Consider the following 19,320-nt stretch of genomic DNA (forward strand, 5'->3'; position numbering starts at 1 on the left):
ATCACCCATGGAAGGAGTTATATAGACGAAGTTTGGAGCTGAGACAAAAGGATGGACCATCTAGAGACTGCCATATCCAGGGATCCATCCCATAATCAGCCTCCAAACGATGACACCATTGCATACACTAGCAAGAGTTTGCTGAAAGGACCCTCATATAGCTGTCCCTTGTGAGACTATGCCGGGGCCTAGCAAACACGGAAGTGGATGCTCACAGTCAGCTATTGGATGGATCACAGGGCCCCCAATGGAGGAGCTAGAGAAAGTATCCAAGGAGCTAAAGAGATCTGCAACCCTGTAGGTGCAACAACATTATGAACTAACCAGTACCCTGGAGCTCTTGACTCTAGCTGCATATGTATCAAAAGATGGCCTAGTCGCCGTCACTAGAAAGAGAGGCCCATTGGACATGCAAACTTTATATGCCCCAGTACAGGGGAACGCCAGGGCCAAAAAGTGGGACTGGGTGGGTAGGGGAGTGGGGGGGTGTGTGTGGGACTTTTGGGCTAGCATTGGAAATGTAATTGAGGAAAATACATAATAAAAAATATTTTAAAAAATAATGATAAACAATACAAATATTATTGCCTTTCAAGGTAGGGCTCATTTGACACTATTTGGTTTGTTATTCCTTCTCTGTAGTTCTATACTTTTAAAATACTTTTATTCGTGTGTATGTACCTGCCGAGCCCTCTGAAATGAGAGAAACTTGTCTTATCTGCTTTTCTATCCCACAGGGCCTGGAGTATATTTGCTGCAGATCAAATGTGATCTCTATGTTAATAGATATGCAGTTAACAAGATATTGCATGCACCATTTAACATTCGATTAACAAGAGTTATCAGAACACAGGTTTCTTCTTAAAAGTAGACAGTGTAATGTGGTTTTCTTGTTATCCTACAATTTGAATTAGTATGAGTTAAATTTTAGTATGCAGATTGTATTCAAGGTGGCTTGTTATCCAAGCAACAGGCTAACAGGGCAGACTTCAAACATGCAAAAGAACTGGAATTTATACAACCTCTGAACATTTTTAAGCCCTCGGGACTTAAGGGAGTTTGAACAAACAAGACTAGCCTCCCTGCCACTCCTAACAGTGTCATCGGATCTTTGTCTGTCTCACGGAGCCGAGCTCTTAAGAGAATCACAGAACACTTAGAAAAATGCTTCGCAGTCACGGAAAGAGCCGAAGGCGGGCTTCGCGCTCTTCCGGACAACCCCGGGCTGCTCTCGGAAGAGGAAGGCGAGGAAGCCACGCCTCCCACGCTGCGCCCTCTGTCGGCGGAGCCCGGCGCCCGAGCCGCGTCCGTGGAAGCCGCTTTGACGTCGGCGGAAACTGGAGCGACATTTAAAGCGGCAGCAGCGGCGCTGCGGAGTCCGGCTGCTTGGGGTAGGACTCTGACCCTGCCTCGGCCCCGAGGAGGAGAAAGCGGCCGCCGCGGAGCAGGTGAGGAGTGGGCTGGGCACCGGGCCCGGGAGACGGAGCCCGCCTACGCCTTCCATGCCCTGGCCGCGCCTACGCTTGCGGCCGCCTCGCTTGAACCAGGAAGCAGCGGAGCCCGAGGCCTTGGCTCCTCTGCTCTTTCTTTGTGTGGGTCCCGGAGCTCTACCAAGAGAACCGGTAAGGCGCGGCGTGGTCCCCTTCTCTGTCCAGTGCCAGAGGCACCCGGTACCCTTGCATAAGCCTTAGGGCGTGGGGGACGCCGCCAAGTACCCACTTGGCTTTCTCCCTCTCCATTCGTCCGCTTTGGGGGGCGGGGAAGGGGGCTCTTTTCCCACCTCCCTACTAGTTTGATTGAGCTTTACTATGGGGCCCATCCTCCTCTTTAGATCCTTCTTTGGACACAACAATGCTTCCGGCTTCGCATGGCCCGCTACCCCCAACAGAGTACCCTTAGGAGCTAGGCCTACTTTCTTCAACACCCCTCAACCCCCCTGCCTTCGTTCTGCTGTTTGCATCGCCATCCCTGTTTGTGTTTTCACGTGAATTGACGTTTAAAAGCTCAGTTGCACCAAAGTTCAAAGGAAGAAGAGGGAGATGGTGGAAGAGGGAGAGATGGACAACAGCTGCAGGGAGCCCTGTAGTGTTGGTTTGTTTCCCCCCCTCTGGCCCGTGGCATTTTTCTCTTCCCTACTGTCACCAGCCTTCTAAACCAGCCAACAACCAAAGATGTGTTACACAATGCTATGAGATGCCTTTTCCGTAGGCAGGTCGCAAATCTCTGGGGAGGAAAGGTTTGAGACCCACTTGGGGTGATCCTGGGCTAACCCTGACCAGCTGGATACCTAATCAAAATGAAACCAGGTCCCAGTATCACCTAGACACCTACATTTGAATCATTCCCATGTTGGAAAAAAAAAACCCTTATTTTCCAATTATAAAAATCATGTGGCCATATACAGAAATCTCTCCACTTGAAAGTGGTTTCTGTTGAAACCTTCATGTTTTGGATTGTTGGCAGATTGTCTAAAGGTCACACTTTGTGATGAATGCCTTTGTGATTGCCTGTAATTCCTTGGTGCTGTTAAAATGGAGTAGCTAACATGGTTTTAATTTTTGGCTTTTAGACTTTTAAAGTTATGATGTTTTAAATACAGAGATACTCATGCCTCCCTTGTGTGTTTATATGTGAGCATGTGTGTGTGTGTGTGTGTGTGTGTGTGTGTGTGTTTGTGTGTGTGTGTGTAAGTACCAGGTGACAGTGACATTCTTTAGTAACTTATTAATAAAATAATTCTCTACCAAATGTACTTAGCAAGGAATGGTTAATATATAATATTTGTATAACATGTGTTTTGTGCTTATAAGTATTTTAATATGCATATGGGTCCTTTGCACTTCAGATGCACTCTGAACTCAATAGCTTCCGTGAAATGCCAAAAGAAAGTGTTTGGAGTGTCCCACAGCAGCAACAGTTGCCTGCTTCTCTGTTGTAACTAGTTACTGTTTTTGCTTGCACTGACTCCTTTGAAGAGAACTGGGTCTTCTACAAGTGAACATCATTCTTTACCAACAACATATGTTTGCAGTTTTTATGTAAATAGGCACCGAGGAGGGGCGCTCTCCCTTTCTGTTTGTTTCTTCACTAGAGTATGTGTTGACTTCACTTGGCACTCTGTCTAACGCTGCATCTCTACAAAGTGCAAGGCAGAATAGAAGGATAAGGGGTAGGTAGAAATAATGGGAAATTGTGAGGCGCTAATTGTCAGTGTCCGTAATTGGCCTTGGCTGTGAGGGTGAACTTTTGAATAGGATGTAACTAATAAGATTAGAGGTGAAGTTGAAGGGTATAAATTTCAGACTAAATATTAAACACACTAAACTTTTCTGGCATTTGAAGAAGTAATTCATATGCTTAATGGTGAAGATTTTTCTTAAAATGAAAAATTCTTATCTCTTGAGGAAAAATGAAGTAAAGTTGGGACTAGGAAAGTGAATTCTAAGTTTAAAAGGGTGATTAGTGGAAATGCATTTTCCTGAATTTCAAAGGAAGGCGACCAAGGAGATTATTGTTCAGATCTGCATGGCAATTTCAAAGTTTCTTGACATTTCTCAGAGTAAGTCCTAAGATTTGACACACAGTCAAAAGCTAGTGTATGTAAGAGCATGTTTAAAGGTCAAGATTTACACCAAATATTGACTAAAATGTAAACTGTTTACCATACCTATGCCTCACATTTCGAATAGTCAGGTACTTTGGGGTTTTTCCCTCCCTAATCCTCCCCTCTTTCCCTCTTCTCTTTCCCTTATAGGCATGGAGAGTAGAAAACTGATTTCTGCTACAGACATTCAGTACTCTGCCAGTCTGCTGAACTCCTTGAATGAACAGCGTGGCCATGGTCTCTTTTGTGATGTTACTGTTATTGTGGAAGACCGAAAATTCCGGGCCCATAGGAACATCCTTTCAGCCTCGAGTACATACTTCCATCAGCTCTTCTCAGTTGCTGGGCAAGTTGTTGAACTAAGCTTTATAAGAGCTGAGATTTTTGCAGAAATTCTGAACTATATCTACAGTTCCAAAGTTGTCCGTGTTAGAGCAGATTTGCTTGACGAGTTAATTAAATCAGGGCAGTTACTAGGCGTGAAATTTATAGCAGAGCTTGGTGTCCCACTGTCACAGGTTAAAAGCATATCAGGTACAGAACAGGATGGTACTGCTGAGACCTTACCTTCTAGTTCTAGTGACAAAAGCCTTGACATGGAAAAATCAAAAGATGAAGCCCAAGATAATGGGGCTACAGTAATGCCCATTATAACTGAGTCTTTTTCACTATCTGCTGAAGATAATGAAATGAAAAAGATCATTGTTACTGACTCAGATGATGATGATGATGACGATGTCATTTTCTGCTCTGAAATTTTGCCTGCAAAGGAGGATTTGCCAAGTAACAACACAGCAACACAGGTCCAGCCTAACCCAGCCTCTGTTGCTATTTCGGAAGTGACACCTTGCGCTAGCAATAACTCGCCCCCTGTAACAAACATCACACCTACTCAACTTCCCACTCCTGTGAATCAGGCAACTCTAAGCCAAACACAAGGAAGTGAAGAATTGCTAGTGTCTTCAGCTTCAACACATCTGACTCCTAACATTATTTTGTTAAATCAGGCTCCACTTACTGCACCACCGAGTGCCAGTTCTTCACTCCCAAATCATATGTCCTCTTCAGTCAATGTCCTTGTACAGAATCAGCAGACGCCTAACAGTGCTGTTTTAACAGGAAACAAGGCTGAGGAAGAGGAAGAAATTATAGATGATGATGATGACATCATTAGCTCCAGTCCAGACTCAGCAGTCAGTAATACATCTCTGGTCCCTCAGGCTGATAACTCCAAAAGTACCACTTTAGATGGATCATTGACACAGAAGATGCAGATTCCTGTACTTCCTCAAGAGCCACCTTCTAATTCTTTAAAAATTTCAGATGTCATTACTAGAAACACTAATGATCCAGGCTTAAGGTCAAAACATGTAATGGAGGGTCAGAAGATCATTACATTAGATACAGCTACTGAAATCGAAGGCTTGTCAACTGGTTGCAAGGTTTATGCAAATATCGGTGAAGATACTTACGATATAGTGATCCCTGTCAAAGATGACCCTGATGGAGGGGAGGCCAAACTTGATAATGAGCTACCAAAAACATCTGGCAGTGAGCCACCAAACAAGCGTATGAAAGTAAAACATGATGATCACTATGAGTTAATAGTAGATGGAAGGGTCTATTATATTTGCATTGTATGCAAAAGGTCCTATGTCTGTCTGACAAGCTTGCGAAGACATTTTAACATTCATTCTTGGGAGAAGAAGTATCAGTGCCGTTACTGTGATAAAGTATTTCCTCTTGCAGAATACCGCACCAAGCATGAAATCCATCACACAGGGGAGCGAAGGTATCAGTGTTTAACGTGTGGCAAATCTTTCATCAACTATCAGTTTATGTCTTCACACATAAAGTCAGTTCATAGTCAAGATCCTTCTGGGGACTCAAAGCTTTATCGCTTACATCCATGCAAGTCTTTACAGATCAGACAGTATGCATACCTTTCTAATAAGTCAAGTGCTATGCCTGTCATGAAGGATGATGCTGTTGGATACAAGGTTGATGCTGGAAAAGAGCCTCCAGTAGGGACCACATCTACTCCTCCTCAGAACAAGTCAACGTTCTGGGAAGATATTTTTATTCAGCAAGAAAATGATTCCATTTTTAAACAGAATGTAACCGATGGCAGTACTGAGTTTGAATTTATAATACCAGAATCTTACTGAACTCTTGGAATATCAGAAAGTTTGGGTTGAATTAAGGGGTGTGGATTTCAGAAGACCTGTAAAACAAGTCAAGGTAGAAACGTGTTAATTTGATCTACCATGTCCTCTGAAAGTAGACTAGTTGCATTGTTAATTTTTAGAAACAGTTTTCCTTAAAAGTTTGAGTAGAGATTGAACACCCCTGAAGTATCTGTATAGTTTAGCTTTCCGCTCATTTGAAAAGGTAAATTTTTAAAGGTGCAGGGACATAGTTTTCTGAGTAGACTTTGAAGAAATCTAACTGTTCTTTGAGAATTACTGGAGTTACTAATATATACCCTAGTACAGCTGATAATGTTCCCCTTCCAGGTTAACACTCTACTGCTGATTTTTCAATTTTCTTAATGTTAAGTCTAAGTGTGTTGTGTTTTATATGGCATAAGAAGTAATAAATGTCCAAAAGTTGTGCTAGTAAATACCAGAGTAAGTCCTCACTTGGTTTATTCTGTCAGTCCAAATGGAGATCAGCCTTCTGCTTCTCTCCCACTGTGAAATAGCCATGCAAACAAGTCTCTCCTATGAAGACTGAGTTCGTTTTAGCTAACTAGGATTAACCATAGTCTGCTTTTGATGGCAAGGCCACTATATGCCTTTAAACTATGGTCCTGGGGTTACAGGGAGCTAGCAAACATGCATGTGGTGTAGCCGGGGGATTCCTTTGTGCTTATCATTGCTCTTCTGCCTTTATATGCTAGCAGCAGTCAAGTTGAATGGAGAGCTCCTTTTGTTAATTATGAAAACGTTCCCACAAAATGCTGTGAATTTATTATCTGAAAGCCACCAAATGCATCTTTATATGTAATGCTAGTAAATGTTGCGATTCCATAGATGAGACTTGTGGTTTGGGGGCGGGGGGCGGGGGGGGGGGCGGCGAGGAGGGGGAGGGAGGCTGCTGGCACAGCTTTTTAAATGCTCATGTTAGAATCTCCAGTGGGAAGTTTTCATTTTAAGTAATTTAAATGGCAATCTAGAATTGTCATTTCAACAAGGTCTTTTGAGTTTTTTTAACCCCTTAAAATAAGTTCCAATCTGTGTGCAAACTGCTGCTATATTATAGCAGAAACCATAACTGGAATACTGGAGGCAAATGGCTTCTTGTTTATTTTGACAATAATGCCAGCTTTCCTCCTTTTAAGATGACACATATTTAAACACTTAGAAGAATTTAAAATTTACCCAAAAGCTAGTAATAAAAGAAAGCAGGTTGGAACAGATATATAGTTTAGCATTTATAACAGATTTAATACAACTCTGTAAAAAAATTAATGTTTTGCAATGGAAAAAATAATAGATACTGAAAATGGTTGTTGTTGGATAGTTGTTAGTCATTTGTGATCTTGCTTATATATTTCTTAGTTCAGCATAAGGTATTTTCATTCTCTGTGTATTTTTGTCTATTTCTTGACATTGAACGTAAAGCTTTAATCATGCTCTTTTATATATAGGTCATTCTTCTGGTTAAACTAGGTGTGAAGATGAAGTTTTCAGTGTTTCTTAAGTTGGTAGCTGAGGGTATCAAGAATCAGTATTTGCAGGAATACAAAGGAAGAGGATAGTCCCGGCTTACCAAGAGGTAGAATGCTGTACATTTATGTTTTGGTTTTTGGTAAGCTTAAGCCTACCATCATAAGCTAACTCTTAGAAAACTTAAAATCACTTTATAGCTCAAGACTCTGATTTCTCTCACAATATTCATTTCCTTTCTCTGTAGCTATTGATGGCACTACCTTTTGAATATAGGGTCTGCTCAAAAGCAGCTCTCAATTGAAAAATGTGTTTCATGAATGCAGTCTCAGCAGTTAGACATAATTGCTTCTACCAGTGTCGGTGATAAGGATGTTTTGGTGTCAACTGCTAGGTAAAATCAGTTTGTCATAATAAGACTTGCTAATTCCTACAAGCCTATTACAACAAACTGGGAATTTTATAATGAAAAACTATCTGTTCTGAATAACATTGGTCAAATGATTCACTACTACTGCTGTGCTCTGCTCTGTCAAGTCTCTAATAAGAACTTTTAAACTTTGTGCCTACTGAAAAGCAGCTTCTAGAGTTTGCAGGGAGGACAAGAACTAGAAAGTTAAATTGTAATTTTGCCAGGAAGACTCTTCCATGTGTTCGGGGATTTTTTAAATAGCTTTATATATCCAACCTTGAGAGGTTTTTGTGGAATACTCCTCTGGACAATAACTCTTTACTCCTAGCCATTATTAGATTGGAATTTTGTAGCAAAATGCTATTTAAAATCTACTGTGAATATTTTTCTACTTAGCTTTCTGACTACTGATTTTTTTTTTTTTTACTGTTCTTTCAAGTTGGCTTCAATTTCACTCAACTTCTAAATTATCTGTAGTTATTTTTGGTAGAATCTATTTGAAATAGTAAATTTGTTCAAAGTATAAGCCAACATTTTAAAAAGGTTATAGCATTCTTGCAAGATTAAATAGGGATAATTTTGTTATCATTTTGGTGGTCACTATCCTCCACTCAGAGTCACTGAAGAATTTGTTCAATTGGGCTAAAAAGATAAAAACAAATGAACCCTGCTGTAGGCATTTAAAATGTTATAGTGTGTGCATTTTGAGGAATTAAATGTAAATTCAATAGCACTGGCTTCTTTACCTCTGTTAGTCATATGAAACCTTGTTCATTTCCCCAATTACTGTACATTTTCATATTTGTACAATCTTCCTTATCATAAGTTCTGCTTTTCATTAACTGTTACCTGATATTAGTTCATAGAGTTTATCACAAAATAAAACATATTCATTCTAATTTCTGAGTGATTTTTTTTGCAAGATTGTGGTAAATGAATTGAATAGTCTTTCAATCCTATTGTTTCATGGTTTTTTCCATAGCAGGAGAGAAGCTGTATTTGTGATGACAGCATGGCAGAAATTGTCATTAGGTTCTGTGTTTTGGTTAAGCACGTCCCATTGTTTCTTGAACCATTGCAGTTAAAAGTAAGTTGGCATTGCCAGTTGTTTTAGAGTGCCTGCTGTACTTTTCAACACACCACGAGAATACCTGTAAGTGGATAGGGAAGATAATTTTATTAATTTGAAACATCACAAAAGCTGTCTGGGTTTCCAACGTGGCAGTGATACAAATTTTAAGCAACATCTATTTTATACAGGTTTTGAATTAATATTTTAATATTTCATGCCAAGTTCAATACTTTAGAGCAGAATTAGGAAGAAAGCAGTAAATGTTATAAAATGCCGTCAAGATACATTGGAAATACAAATTCCTTCATTACAGCAAATGTTTTGCAGAAGAGTGAAGCAGCAAATATAATTTTTCCTAAGGTAGCATGCACTTGATATAATTCAATGTGATTAAAAAAAAAGCTGCTCAAATTAAGTGTTACAAAATCTATACTGTTTCAAGTTATTTTGTAAAGTAAAAAAAATACATAGAAATGAGTCATAGAATCTTAACACTTTAAGAAATGTGATCATAAAAGATATACTTTGTAATGGTGCCTTTAAAATACACACATTCCCTACAGCAAGGGGTAAAGTGTAAGTGAGAAGAAAAAACCCTTAGGTATCTCTATAAGTCAATTGATTATTAGTCCTTTTTGAAGCCCAATAGAATTTTAATATGTTCAGAACTGAAAAAATAACAGTAATTTTGTGTAACATAAAAGGATTGTAGTCTTTTGGATTTGAAGACTGGATAAGAGACATTGAAAGTTAAACTGAATGTTTTGCAAACATTTACCGTAACAGTGAGTGCACTTGTTGTGCCTTGGTGATTCTTGATGACCAGGTGTCTACAAGGTAGATGGGAGCACCAGCATTGGTCTGCTGCCTCCAACCATCAAAGAAGGGAGGCAGCGAAATGGGCTGGAAATGTTTCCAGTGTGTGTTCTTGTGTTTGCAGAACTGTCTAATTAGGCGTCCTCTGTAGCTCCTGTACTTTTACATAATACAAGTGTAGGATTATCAATCTTCTTTTAAACCATTTCTCAGGTTAAAATAAAATCCCAGTGAATGTGTTCATGCTGGAGTGAAGGCATGGGTGCTAGAGTCTCAACAGTTTGATGGTTTAAAGCTCTGTATCATTAAAACAACTATATAACTACCACACTATGCCCGGTGGACTTTTAAATGCGTAACACTTAAGAGTTTGTCAAGTTGGCTATATTTGAGGTCTTGAAGACTTGAAATGGCATTGTAGCATTTTCATAATCTTGAATTGAATGCTGTCACAATTGATCTCAACAGAAAAAAGGGACCAATAAGAGCAGTGGCATTAAAATACAGATGAGTTTTCAGTGGTGGGGTGCAGGACCGTGCGGTTTGCTGGGGTGAAAGCACAATAGCTGAAGATTAAATAGTCACAAAGATAAGTAACAATTCATACCACGATCCAATCTAATCTAGCATTTTTAAACTCTGAATTTCAACTGTAAGATGTCTATCTCCAGTAGCAAATGTGTTTTGTAATAATGCAACATATAGTAGGAACACTGTCTCCTAAGTTGCCAGATGTATGCTGAGATCTACCGAAAACAGCACACATGTTGCTCTGTATTTCCGTGCTTCTCCATCAGCCGGTCATGGTCTCTCACCACTCAGGAGAAGGGACTCTTGCACTTTTCCCCTTAGGAGGTACCAGCCACAAAAGCTGAATGATCACAACAGCCATTTTTACACGACTTGGAGAACAGAGTAAAGAGATTGGCAGCTTTTTTTTTTCAATATCCAGACACGAGCAAACAAAAAGCCACAACTTTCTGTATTGGAACTACTGTGTAGCCCAATCAGCTACGAAATTTTCCTAAGAGTGACATCAATTGTAGGGAAAGATAGAGCCTATAGACCAGGTGATTCAACCAAGGTGCTATCATAGTCATCTACCAAGGGCCCGAGGACTGCTGTCGTTTACTTAAAGTGAAACAGATGGCAACCACACTTGTACTGTATAGAGGCGGAGCATCAGGAAATGCGTATCTGAAGAAGCCATGCTTCTTGCTGGACTGGCTCCCCAGCCCTGCTTAGTGAACTTGCTTTCTTCGAAGTACTAGGTTTGGCCTAGCCAATCCTGTCCTTCCTTGATAATGAGTAAGCTTCATCCCTATCTTTCCCTAGCTTGGCAAGCTGTTGTAAAACTTGATGTAGAAGAGTCACACTTTAGATGTAACCTACACACTTCCACTAGAGCAGAAATACAAAAGCCACAATAATCTCAATAGCCGACAGGTATTCCTCTTTAAGGACTGTAAGGTGGTGGCTTTTCAAAAGGTGGGTAGTAGGGTGGAGAATAACGGGGTGGCGCACTGGAGGACCACATGTAGCTGGGTGAAGGAGAGGGCGATTGGGGCTCCTGCTCATCGGAGAGTCCAGAAGGAGGAGAGGATGGAAAGACACCGGAATGCTGTGTAACAAAGAGAAAACAGCTCAGGCAGTGAGTTGAGTGCAGTTCCTTCCACAGCCATTACTATTTAAAATGAATATACACCAAATGTGCTCCTGTTTAGGAAAATAGCCCTTAAATCTTATGGTATCGGTAAAGGACATAAAACAGCCCCACATCAAGTTATTCGGACTGAAAACACTGGGAATTTTCCTCCCTTGCCCCTTCAACTCTGCATCTAGACAGTTACTCGATCCTGTTCTGCTGTGTGGCCTCTTGAAGACATCACTCCATTTTCTGTGTGTCATTCAGCCCATGAGTTCTTCTCTCCTACGCTATGATTTAAGCCTTATGACTAGTCTTTCAAAATGTCTGGGTTTAAGAATGTTTGATGAGGTAAGTAACTGATCCCTAGGGAAAAAAAAAAACTTTTCTGTAAGAATATGTCATTGGGATGTCTAGGGATCAGGGGTCCAAGGTTAGACAAATCAGTTGGCTTCCTTGGGTCCCGGGGTGTGAAGTCCTGTTCCATATAAACTACCATTCCTTTCATTACCCATACACGCCATAGATCAGAAAACAAGGCTTAACAAAGGCATGGGGGTGAGAAAACCAATGATAAGAATGAGGAACAATTTGTCAGTTTTCCAAAGAGACTGAGAACTCAATTTTATTTTTTGTTTGTCTAACTTTGGGAAAAGAGCCACTATATGGATTTTTTTAAAAAAATCAATCTATTGAGATATTCAAAGTATAATACTAAGCATGGTGTCCCAAACTCAGAAAGACAAAAACTCCATATTCTCTCTCATATGGGGATACTAACCTGTAAGGAATGGAGGGGGCAGTTAAAGTGTGAGTAAAACCTCACCATAGCCTCACTCTAGTATGATTGGAGGGAATTACAAGGGCAATACTAGTTAGGAAACCAGTTCAGAGTCTCCTAGTCAACACACAGAATAGGAGACCTGCAGGTGTTGTAGTGCATCTGGGCTCCGTGAGTATCTGTTTGTTTGTTTGTTTATTTGTTTGTTTGTTTGTTTGTTTTTAGAGCCACTTACACTAGATTTTTCTCAAGAGTTCAAGTACTACTTCAGCACGGAGGTGAGGTGGAAGGGGATCACACTTTGGATCATATCATCCTTCCATGCTTGTAACAATCTTAGACCAACCCTGACATGAGGCTTCCAGAGCATGAGACTAGTTCACAGAGGCTCATCCCCAGGCCAGACGTCTATACTCTTGAGAAGACAATGACTAGAGATTCCTAGGTCCTGTATGAGACACTGCAACATCTGCATCACATAATGTTAGGAGTGAAGAGAGTCGCCACCCTCCTCTCCCTCCCTCATGCTACCAATTTTCTGAATAATGACTAAATAACTGGCCTAGAGAATCTAGAGAAACTTTAAAAGCAGTACAACTTCAAAGACTAGACCAAGAGAAGCAAGATGTCTTCCTAAGCTTAAACTGCCCCTCCCTCCAAGAAGATATCCTTTACTAAAATAGTCCAGCTTATGTTATTTAATAACAGATATGTTCTTTAAAAACACACACACACACACACATTGCTAGATCATCAGGCAAACTTGTTCACTTAAAGTAAGGTGACTGTGGTGTCAATCCTGTCACTATCCTGCCTTCAACACAATGAAATGTGAGTCAAAATAGCCCCTTCCTAGGCTGTAGTGACAAAGGCCTTTAATCCAGATGGCAGAGGCAGGTGGATCTGTGTGAGTTAAAGGTCAGTCTGGTCTATATAGAGTTCCAGGTCAGCCAAGTCTGCATAGTGACACCAGGTCTCAAAAAAACTAACCAACTAATTAACTAACTCCTTTCTTCCTTAAATTGCTTTTGTCAGGTACTTTATCACAGCAACAACAACAACAACAACAAAAGTGAATAATACTACATCCTCCTTTTCTTTTCTCTTGTTGTTTTCTTCTAGTAAGAATGTTCCTCTTAATCAGAGAGGAAAGTAAAACCTACAAAGACAAGAATGTCGCATGTATGTGCCACTCTGTCCTAAATCCTACTATAGAGATGGCAAGAGGCAGCAGGGTAGTTTTAGGTGTTCATGGCCACAGAAGGGAAGGACATGTCCCTGCAATACAGCTGAAGTCGGTTGCTTTCTGAGAGCCATTCAAAGGTTCCAGTGGGTGGCAGCTGCCGTGGGTGGCAGTTGTGTACTGATAATAAAGAAGCTAGTCCAACAGCTTCTGGCTCGTCTGAGTCCTCACGCCTCAGTTTCCTGCTGACAACTATCAGAGGGGTGGGCAGCAGACTAGAGGTGATCCTCTTCCCTCTGAGATCAAAAGTGGAAATCTGGAGGAGAAATTTAAAGGTTCCTGGCAGAGCTAGGGAGCTAACTGGCTGCAGTCCACATACCCTTGGGGGTTGGAGAAGAAAAAGGCCTACAGTTACCAGTGTGTAGTTTCCTAGCAACAGGCAAGCACCTTGGGAAATACTTGGCTTTGCTGTAGCTAAAGAACTGGCTTGGTGTGTTTTGGTTCTTGGATGAGTTGAATTTTACTGATGCTTTGAATCTCTGAACACCACAAAGCACAAGGAACATCTAAGTAGCCAGCCCACTACTGGCCTAGCCAGCTCTGGCTTTCTGAGATGCCTCTAATGCCTGGGTGACCTACAGACTACCCTCTAATATACATAAGAGGGTACTGAATGTGCTCCAATGGTGCTAAGTGGGAAGCCACCATTCATGAACACAGGTATCTCTCCATAGCCCCTCACCTGCCCCCGTGCCTGTCCACATCCTTCAATGTCTGTGCCCATCTCTGGGAAGATAAACACACCTCTCTTTAGGAGGTCCATGAACAGTTTTACTCCAAAAGGTTCCCTGGCACTGCCTAGTGACAATGACTAGTTCAAGAAATTGTATCTCAAAGCAGGGAACACTCCAGGATTTGTTGGTTTTTGAAAACATTTCCCCTACATTCTGCCCTTGAAATAAAAGGCTAAGGATATGGAAAGAAGAGCAGATAAAAGGAAGAAGAAAATCGCAGAATAGAAAATAAAAGGATAATAAAGGGAAACGTTGAAGGGGGAGGAGAAAATCAAGAAAAGGCAGAAATGGCTTTCTGAGCTTCAAAGCACCCTGTACCGTCAACTCCTCCTTTTAAGTGAGCTCAATTTATATGAGTCATTTTTAATGGCTTCAGTGAAACATCATGTACTTTCAGGTGCTGAATAAAGAATATAAGCAGCGCCATTTGCATCTTTCATAGACTGAGACTTTTGAACTTAAACTTGGCAATTCACCAAATGGACAAGAAAAAGGACAAGTTGGTGAGGAAAGGAGAGGAACTAACCTAACATCCAGACTGAGGCATATGACTGTGACCCTTCGAGGTTTTAGATAAAACTACGCTGAGTTCAATTTCTGTAGGAAACAGTCGGAACTGCTAATGCCCTATAGAATTTGGGCTTAGCTGAAATGGAAGGGGTCCAGGGGAAACGACTTCAAAAGGCAAGGGTAGTGCTGGGAAGATGTATAAGGAGGCCGAAGCCATCTCAGCATATAGCCTCCCTATTTTGAAGTATGGGAAGTTCATTAAGTGTAAGGACACATCAGAATGTAAAGCTGAAATAGCCTCTTGTCTCACACTTGGGTCTCACAACTTCCTCACGGCCAACTGACCCAAAACAAATCCTTGCCCATTTCTGACCACAAGAAAGGTTTCCCAGCCTTCTTAACTGGATCATTACACAACGAAGGCATGGTTTGTTTTGCTTTTGTTGTTTGTTTTTATTTGGTTTTGTTTTGTTTTGTTTTGCATGACTCCAGCCAGTTCTGAGGCTAGGGTGGGTTTAGTTTTTTTTTCCCACTCTGCCTTTATACCATTTTAATTACATGCGGGTAATAAGGTCAGTTCTAGGTTGAGGAACAAGCAAGATGATAAACATGAAGGCATGATTTTAAAGGACTAAAACAAAACCCTGTGAGGGGGGGTGGTGAGATGACTCATTCTGTAGAAGCATTTGCCACCAAGCTCAATTTACACACATACACACACACATACATGCACACACTCACACACAATTCACTAATTAAAACCATGAATCTTTGCCCTCCTTCTTCTGTTAACTTCAGAGTAAAAAGGGAATAGAAATGATCAAATCAGAGTCACAGATCAGAGTCACAGAGATAACCCTATTTAGAAATGAACAAAATGAAGAAAGAAGTCTTTCAGAAGAAAGTCTTTCAAAGTCTAACTATAATGAAGGTCATTTTCAACCCGAGAAGAGCAGGAGGAAGCGAAGCTCTGGCTGCTGCTGCTGCTTCTTTTCTTCTTCTTCCTTCTTCTTCCTTCCTCCTCCTTCCTTCCTCCTCCTTCCTCCTCCTTCCTCCTCCTCCCTCCTCCTTCCTTCCTCCTTCTTTCCTCCTTCCTTCCTCCTTCCTTCCTCTTCCTTCCTCCTCCTTCCTCCTCCTTCCTTCCTCCTTCCTTCCTCCTTCCTTCCTCTTCCTTCCTCCTCCTTCCTTCCTCCTTCCTTCCTCCTCCTTCCTTCCTCCTTCCTTCCTCCTTCCTTCCTTCCTCCTCCTCCTCCTCCTCCTTCTTTTCAGACTCACTCTCCTAGCAGTTTGACTTGCAGAGCTGGTGTGCATTTTTTGACAGCTTTTCTATTTATCTAGGATCATATGCAAACATAACACAATAACCCAGCCTGTTGGGTGTTTTATTGGAAGACTGGTATTTCCTTCTTTGAAATTATAAGTGATTTCCTTCTTTGAAAATATAAGTGATTGTACATTTGGGAATAAAAGACTCCTCAACTTATATACTAAGTTCTAGAAAAATAAAAATAAAAATATTCCCTCCAAGACCTATGCCATAAAACTCAAAAGCTCCAAATAGGAAATACAAAAGACAACATGAGCCTAAGGAAAGAACCAGAAATGTATAGGAAGCAAGCATCTGAATGGCCGCTAAATTGGGAAATGGATGGAGCAAGGGAACCTCTTTTCAGGGGAGACCAACTTGATAATCTAATGAAAAAGAGTAAACGAGACTTTACTGAAGTCACATTTAGAAAACCCATGAGAAACAAAACAAAACAAACAAACAAACAAACAAAAAACCAACAACAGTAAGAAGTATAGATATCTTTAATTTAACCAGGGAAAAGAATCTATAGGCACTCAGATTCATAGCTTCTCCAAAGAATTCTCCAAACTCCTGTCTGGAACCAGCAGTTATGAGTAAAAGTGTTTCTCCTCCTCTTCTGACTTATCTGAACTTAAAGTCACTTAACCTCGCCATTATTTTGTCATCACAACTTGACAAATTGCAGTGGCAAGAGTGTTTTATTGATGTATAAGTGCTCAGAAAATAATGGTAGTTATTGAAAAGTAGACAGACAGGCTTATAATCTCAGCACTTGGGAGGCTAAGGCAGGAGGGTCATGAGTTCAAGGCCAGCCTGACTATAACGTGAGACCATGCCTCAAACAAACAAATGAAAAGAGAGAAAAAAAGAGGCTTCTATAATCATTGATATTCTTATTACAAGCCCAGAATGGAGTGGGGTTTATTTTGAAAGTAAAAACATAGATGCTCTTTAATTTTTAAATATATACATATATGTCCATATTTACACACATGTATGCATACACATTTTATTTGTGAGTGTGCATGCACACAGGTATGCAATGGGTATGCAGATTAGCACTTGTGGAAACTGCTTCTCCACGGGGTGACTAAATTATAGCCCCTTCTCTGGGTTACTTGGGTTAAGTGTCCTTTTCTCCCATCACTTATCTACTTTTTTGTCATGACTGCTGTCCTCTGACGCATCCCTTAAGTCTCTAGACAAATCATTTAATACAAGGACTGTCTTACTCAACTTCTATAGTCACATCCCCAGCCCCAGTATATGACCAGGCATTGTTTGAGCTGAAACAACAATCCAATCATCACTGAATTATTTGCCAATCTTATTTTGATTCTGGGGTAGGATTTTAGCAGAAAATAATGGACAAATACATGTCTGAATAACTTAGAGGGAGGTTTCCTCCTGAAAGTTTGTGTTAACTGTCTGTCACACTAGATATTATTATCCCTCATTAGAAGGTGCACCACAAAGCCTAACTTCCTAAAATCAATACAATTTACTTTGATATGAAAATGAAAATAGCTCATGATGGAGGTTCACACCTATATTGCCAGCAGTTAGGATGACTCAGAAGTACTGCTACAAATTCAAGACTCACCTTTCTGTATAGTTCAATCCCTGGGATCCTCGTGGTGGAAGGAGAGAACAAGTTGTCCTCTAACCTCCACACACACGTGCTGTGGCACAGACATGTACCCTTACAGGCAACACACACATACTTAGTTTAAAAAGAAAAAAAGGAAAGGAAAGAAAAAGAATAAAAGAAGAATTCTCTTGTTTTCGGCTTACAACCTCTCTATCTGAGGAGTGTTTATTTTACTATGTAGGCCCCAAGAGAATGGTGCTATCCCTGGATAAGTATCAACATAGTTGAATTCTCTTAAAAGATAAACATGTTGTCTCTGTAAACTTGTTGTCTCTGTTAGTACTGACATTGTGTTCTTCCTGAACATAGTTACCTAGTATTTTTTTAACCCACCTAACTGGGTTAAAAAAAAAAATACTAGAGCTGTCTTTCTGTAGCTACAAGGCTTTAGTGCAAGTTCCAACATAATTTTTCTAAGCCTTTTTTTTCCAAGACAGGGTTTCTCTGTGTAGTGCAGGCTGTCCTGAAACTCACTCTGTAGACCAGGCTGGCCTTGAACTCAGAGATCTGCCTGCCTCTGCCTCCCAAGGTCTGGGATAAAAACTGTCCGGCAAGTTTTCTAAGCCTTAATGCTCTCTCTCCTGATAGTAATGCTGTGTTTGATGGGAGTGAACAAGTCTATGTTTATCTTACCCTGCTGTGAAGCTATAGACCTCTCCAAACCACATGCAACTAACAGCTTTAAAGTTTCAGCTATTTTGGCAAACTAAAGCTGAAATCAAGTTCCCCAAAGATGTCTACTTCTCAAACACTAGCTACAAATATCCCCAGAAAGTTTATGTCCCCTTTCATCGTTTATGGGCTCTAATCAATTGAAGCAAAAATCATTTTAAGTTTCGTTCCTTTAAAAGAATTGTCCCGGGCTGGAGAGATGGCTCAGAGGTTAAGAACACTGACTGTTCTTCCAGAGGTCCTGAGTTCAAATCCCAGCAACCACATGGTGGCTCACAACCATCTGTAATGAGATCTGATGTCCTCTTCTGGTGTGTTTGAAGACAGCTACAATTTACTTATACACAATAAATAAATAAATAAATTTTTTAAAAATTTGAAATTCGATTTAAAAAAAAAAAAGAATTGTCCCATGGTCTTTGAGTTTGGGGTTGACCAGAGTTTAGTGCAACTTGATTCTTATTTGGTGAATGGTTTTCAGAGGTTTCCCTAAAACACAGACCTGGTCTTTGTTCAGATAGGGCTGATTTGGTCCCCAGCACTCTCGAGAGGTGATGCCATGTATACAAGTACAGTGTAACCAGTTGGTCACAAGACTGAAGCCTCCAAAACTGTGAGAGTGTGTAGCTCTCTCCTGTTTCGAAGTTTATTTTGACCTTGTGGGTTTTGCCACAGTGAAGGAAAGCTGCGAGTACAATCACCCTTTATATCTAAAGATCCATTTGATGTGTTTTTCCAAAGGGCCTCCTCAGTCTGCGCTCTGAACACAATGAATCCCTTTCATGCTTCCATTTCTCTGACTTAGGCGCAGATCAAAAGATAAAGGTTGAAAGTGCAAATCTGCTAACGCTAGTACTGACCTATATGATAAGGCAAACCAACAAACAAATGAAACAAAACAGAAAACAGGAGAGTTGTAAAAGTGTTTTCTCTATGTTGTTCTATTAGGATGCTTGAAAAAAAAAAAACCAGAGGGACTTCCTCTTTGGAGGTTTGATTCAGCCCTCTTTGTGGCTTAGAGCTTCCTTATGTCAAGCTACAGGGCTATGCCTCTCCCTATAGCAAAACCCAGTGTTGAACAGGAGTCCATAGTAACTTATTCAAGCTGCCATCTCCCAGTCAAATTATCTTCCCTTAGTGTATTTAAATATAATTTGGGATACCTTACTCCTCCTCTGTTTCCTCCCATTTCTATTC

The 19,320-nt window shown here is 40.6% G+C and overlaps 2 protein-coding genes across 7 annotated transcripts in view; one reads left to right on the plus strand and one right to left on the minus strand.

Moving 5' to 3' along the window:
* The first annotated feature begins 1,332 nt into the window (after nucleotides 1-1,332).
* Nucleotides 1,333-8,586, plus strand: Zbtb33 (zinc finger and BTB domain containing 33). Of its 2 annotated transcripts, none has more exons than NM_020256.2 (2): nucleotides 1,333-1,622; nucleotides 3,755-8,586. In NM_020256.2, the coding sequence occupies exon 2, from the start codon at nucleotides 3,757-3,759 to the stop codon at nucleotides 5,770-5,772; it is 2,016 nt and encodes a 671-aa protein (NP_064652.2). In that variant the 5' UTR covers nucleotides 1,333-1,622; nucleotides 3,755-3,756; the 3' UTR covers nucleotides 5,773-8,586. The 2 variants fall into 2 exon arrangements, with proteins under 2 accessions (NP_064652.2, NP_001072981.1); NM_001079513.1 differs by having other exon boundaries at nucleotides 1,333-1,448.
* The window catches only part of Tmem255a (transmembrane protein 255A), a 55,924-nt gene continuing 44,716 nt past the window's right edge, over nucleotides 8,113-19,320 (minus strand). For 2 of the 5 annotated variants that reach the window (NM_001289728.1, NM_172930.4), the window contains one exon: nucleotides 8,837-11,196. In NM_001289728.1, the coding sequence (NP_001276657.1) occupies nucleotides 11,032-11,196 (165 nt within the window). In that variant the 3' untranslated portion in view covers nucleotides 8,837-11,031. Of the gene's footprint in view, nucleotides 11,197-19,320 lie in introns of all 5 variants that reach the window. The other 3 variants (XM_006541495.4, XM_006541494.4, NM_001289727.1) reach the window with 2 other exon arrangements.

The sequence above is a fragment of the Mus musculus genome, chromosome X, assembly GCF_000001635.26.
Source record: "Mus musculus strain C57BL/6J chromosome X, GRCm38.p6 C57BL/6J".
Classification (NCBI taxonomy): domain Eukaryota; kingdom Metazoa; phylum Chordata; class Mammalia; order Rodentia; family Muridae; genus Mus; species Mus musculus.

Coding starts and splice junctions, on each gene's coding strand:
- Zbtb33 (NM_020256.2), top strand. CDS start 3,757: ATGGAGAGTAGAAAACTGATTTCTGCTACAGACATTCAGTACTCTGCC.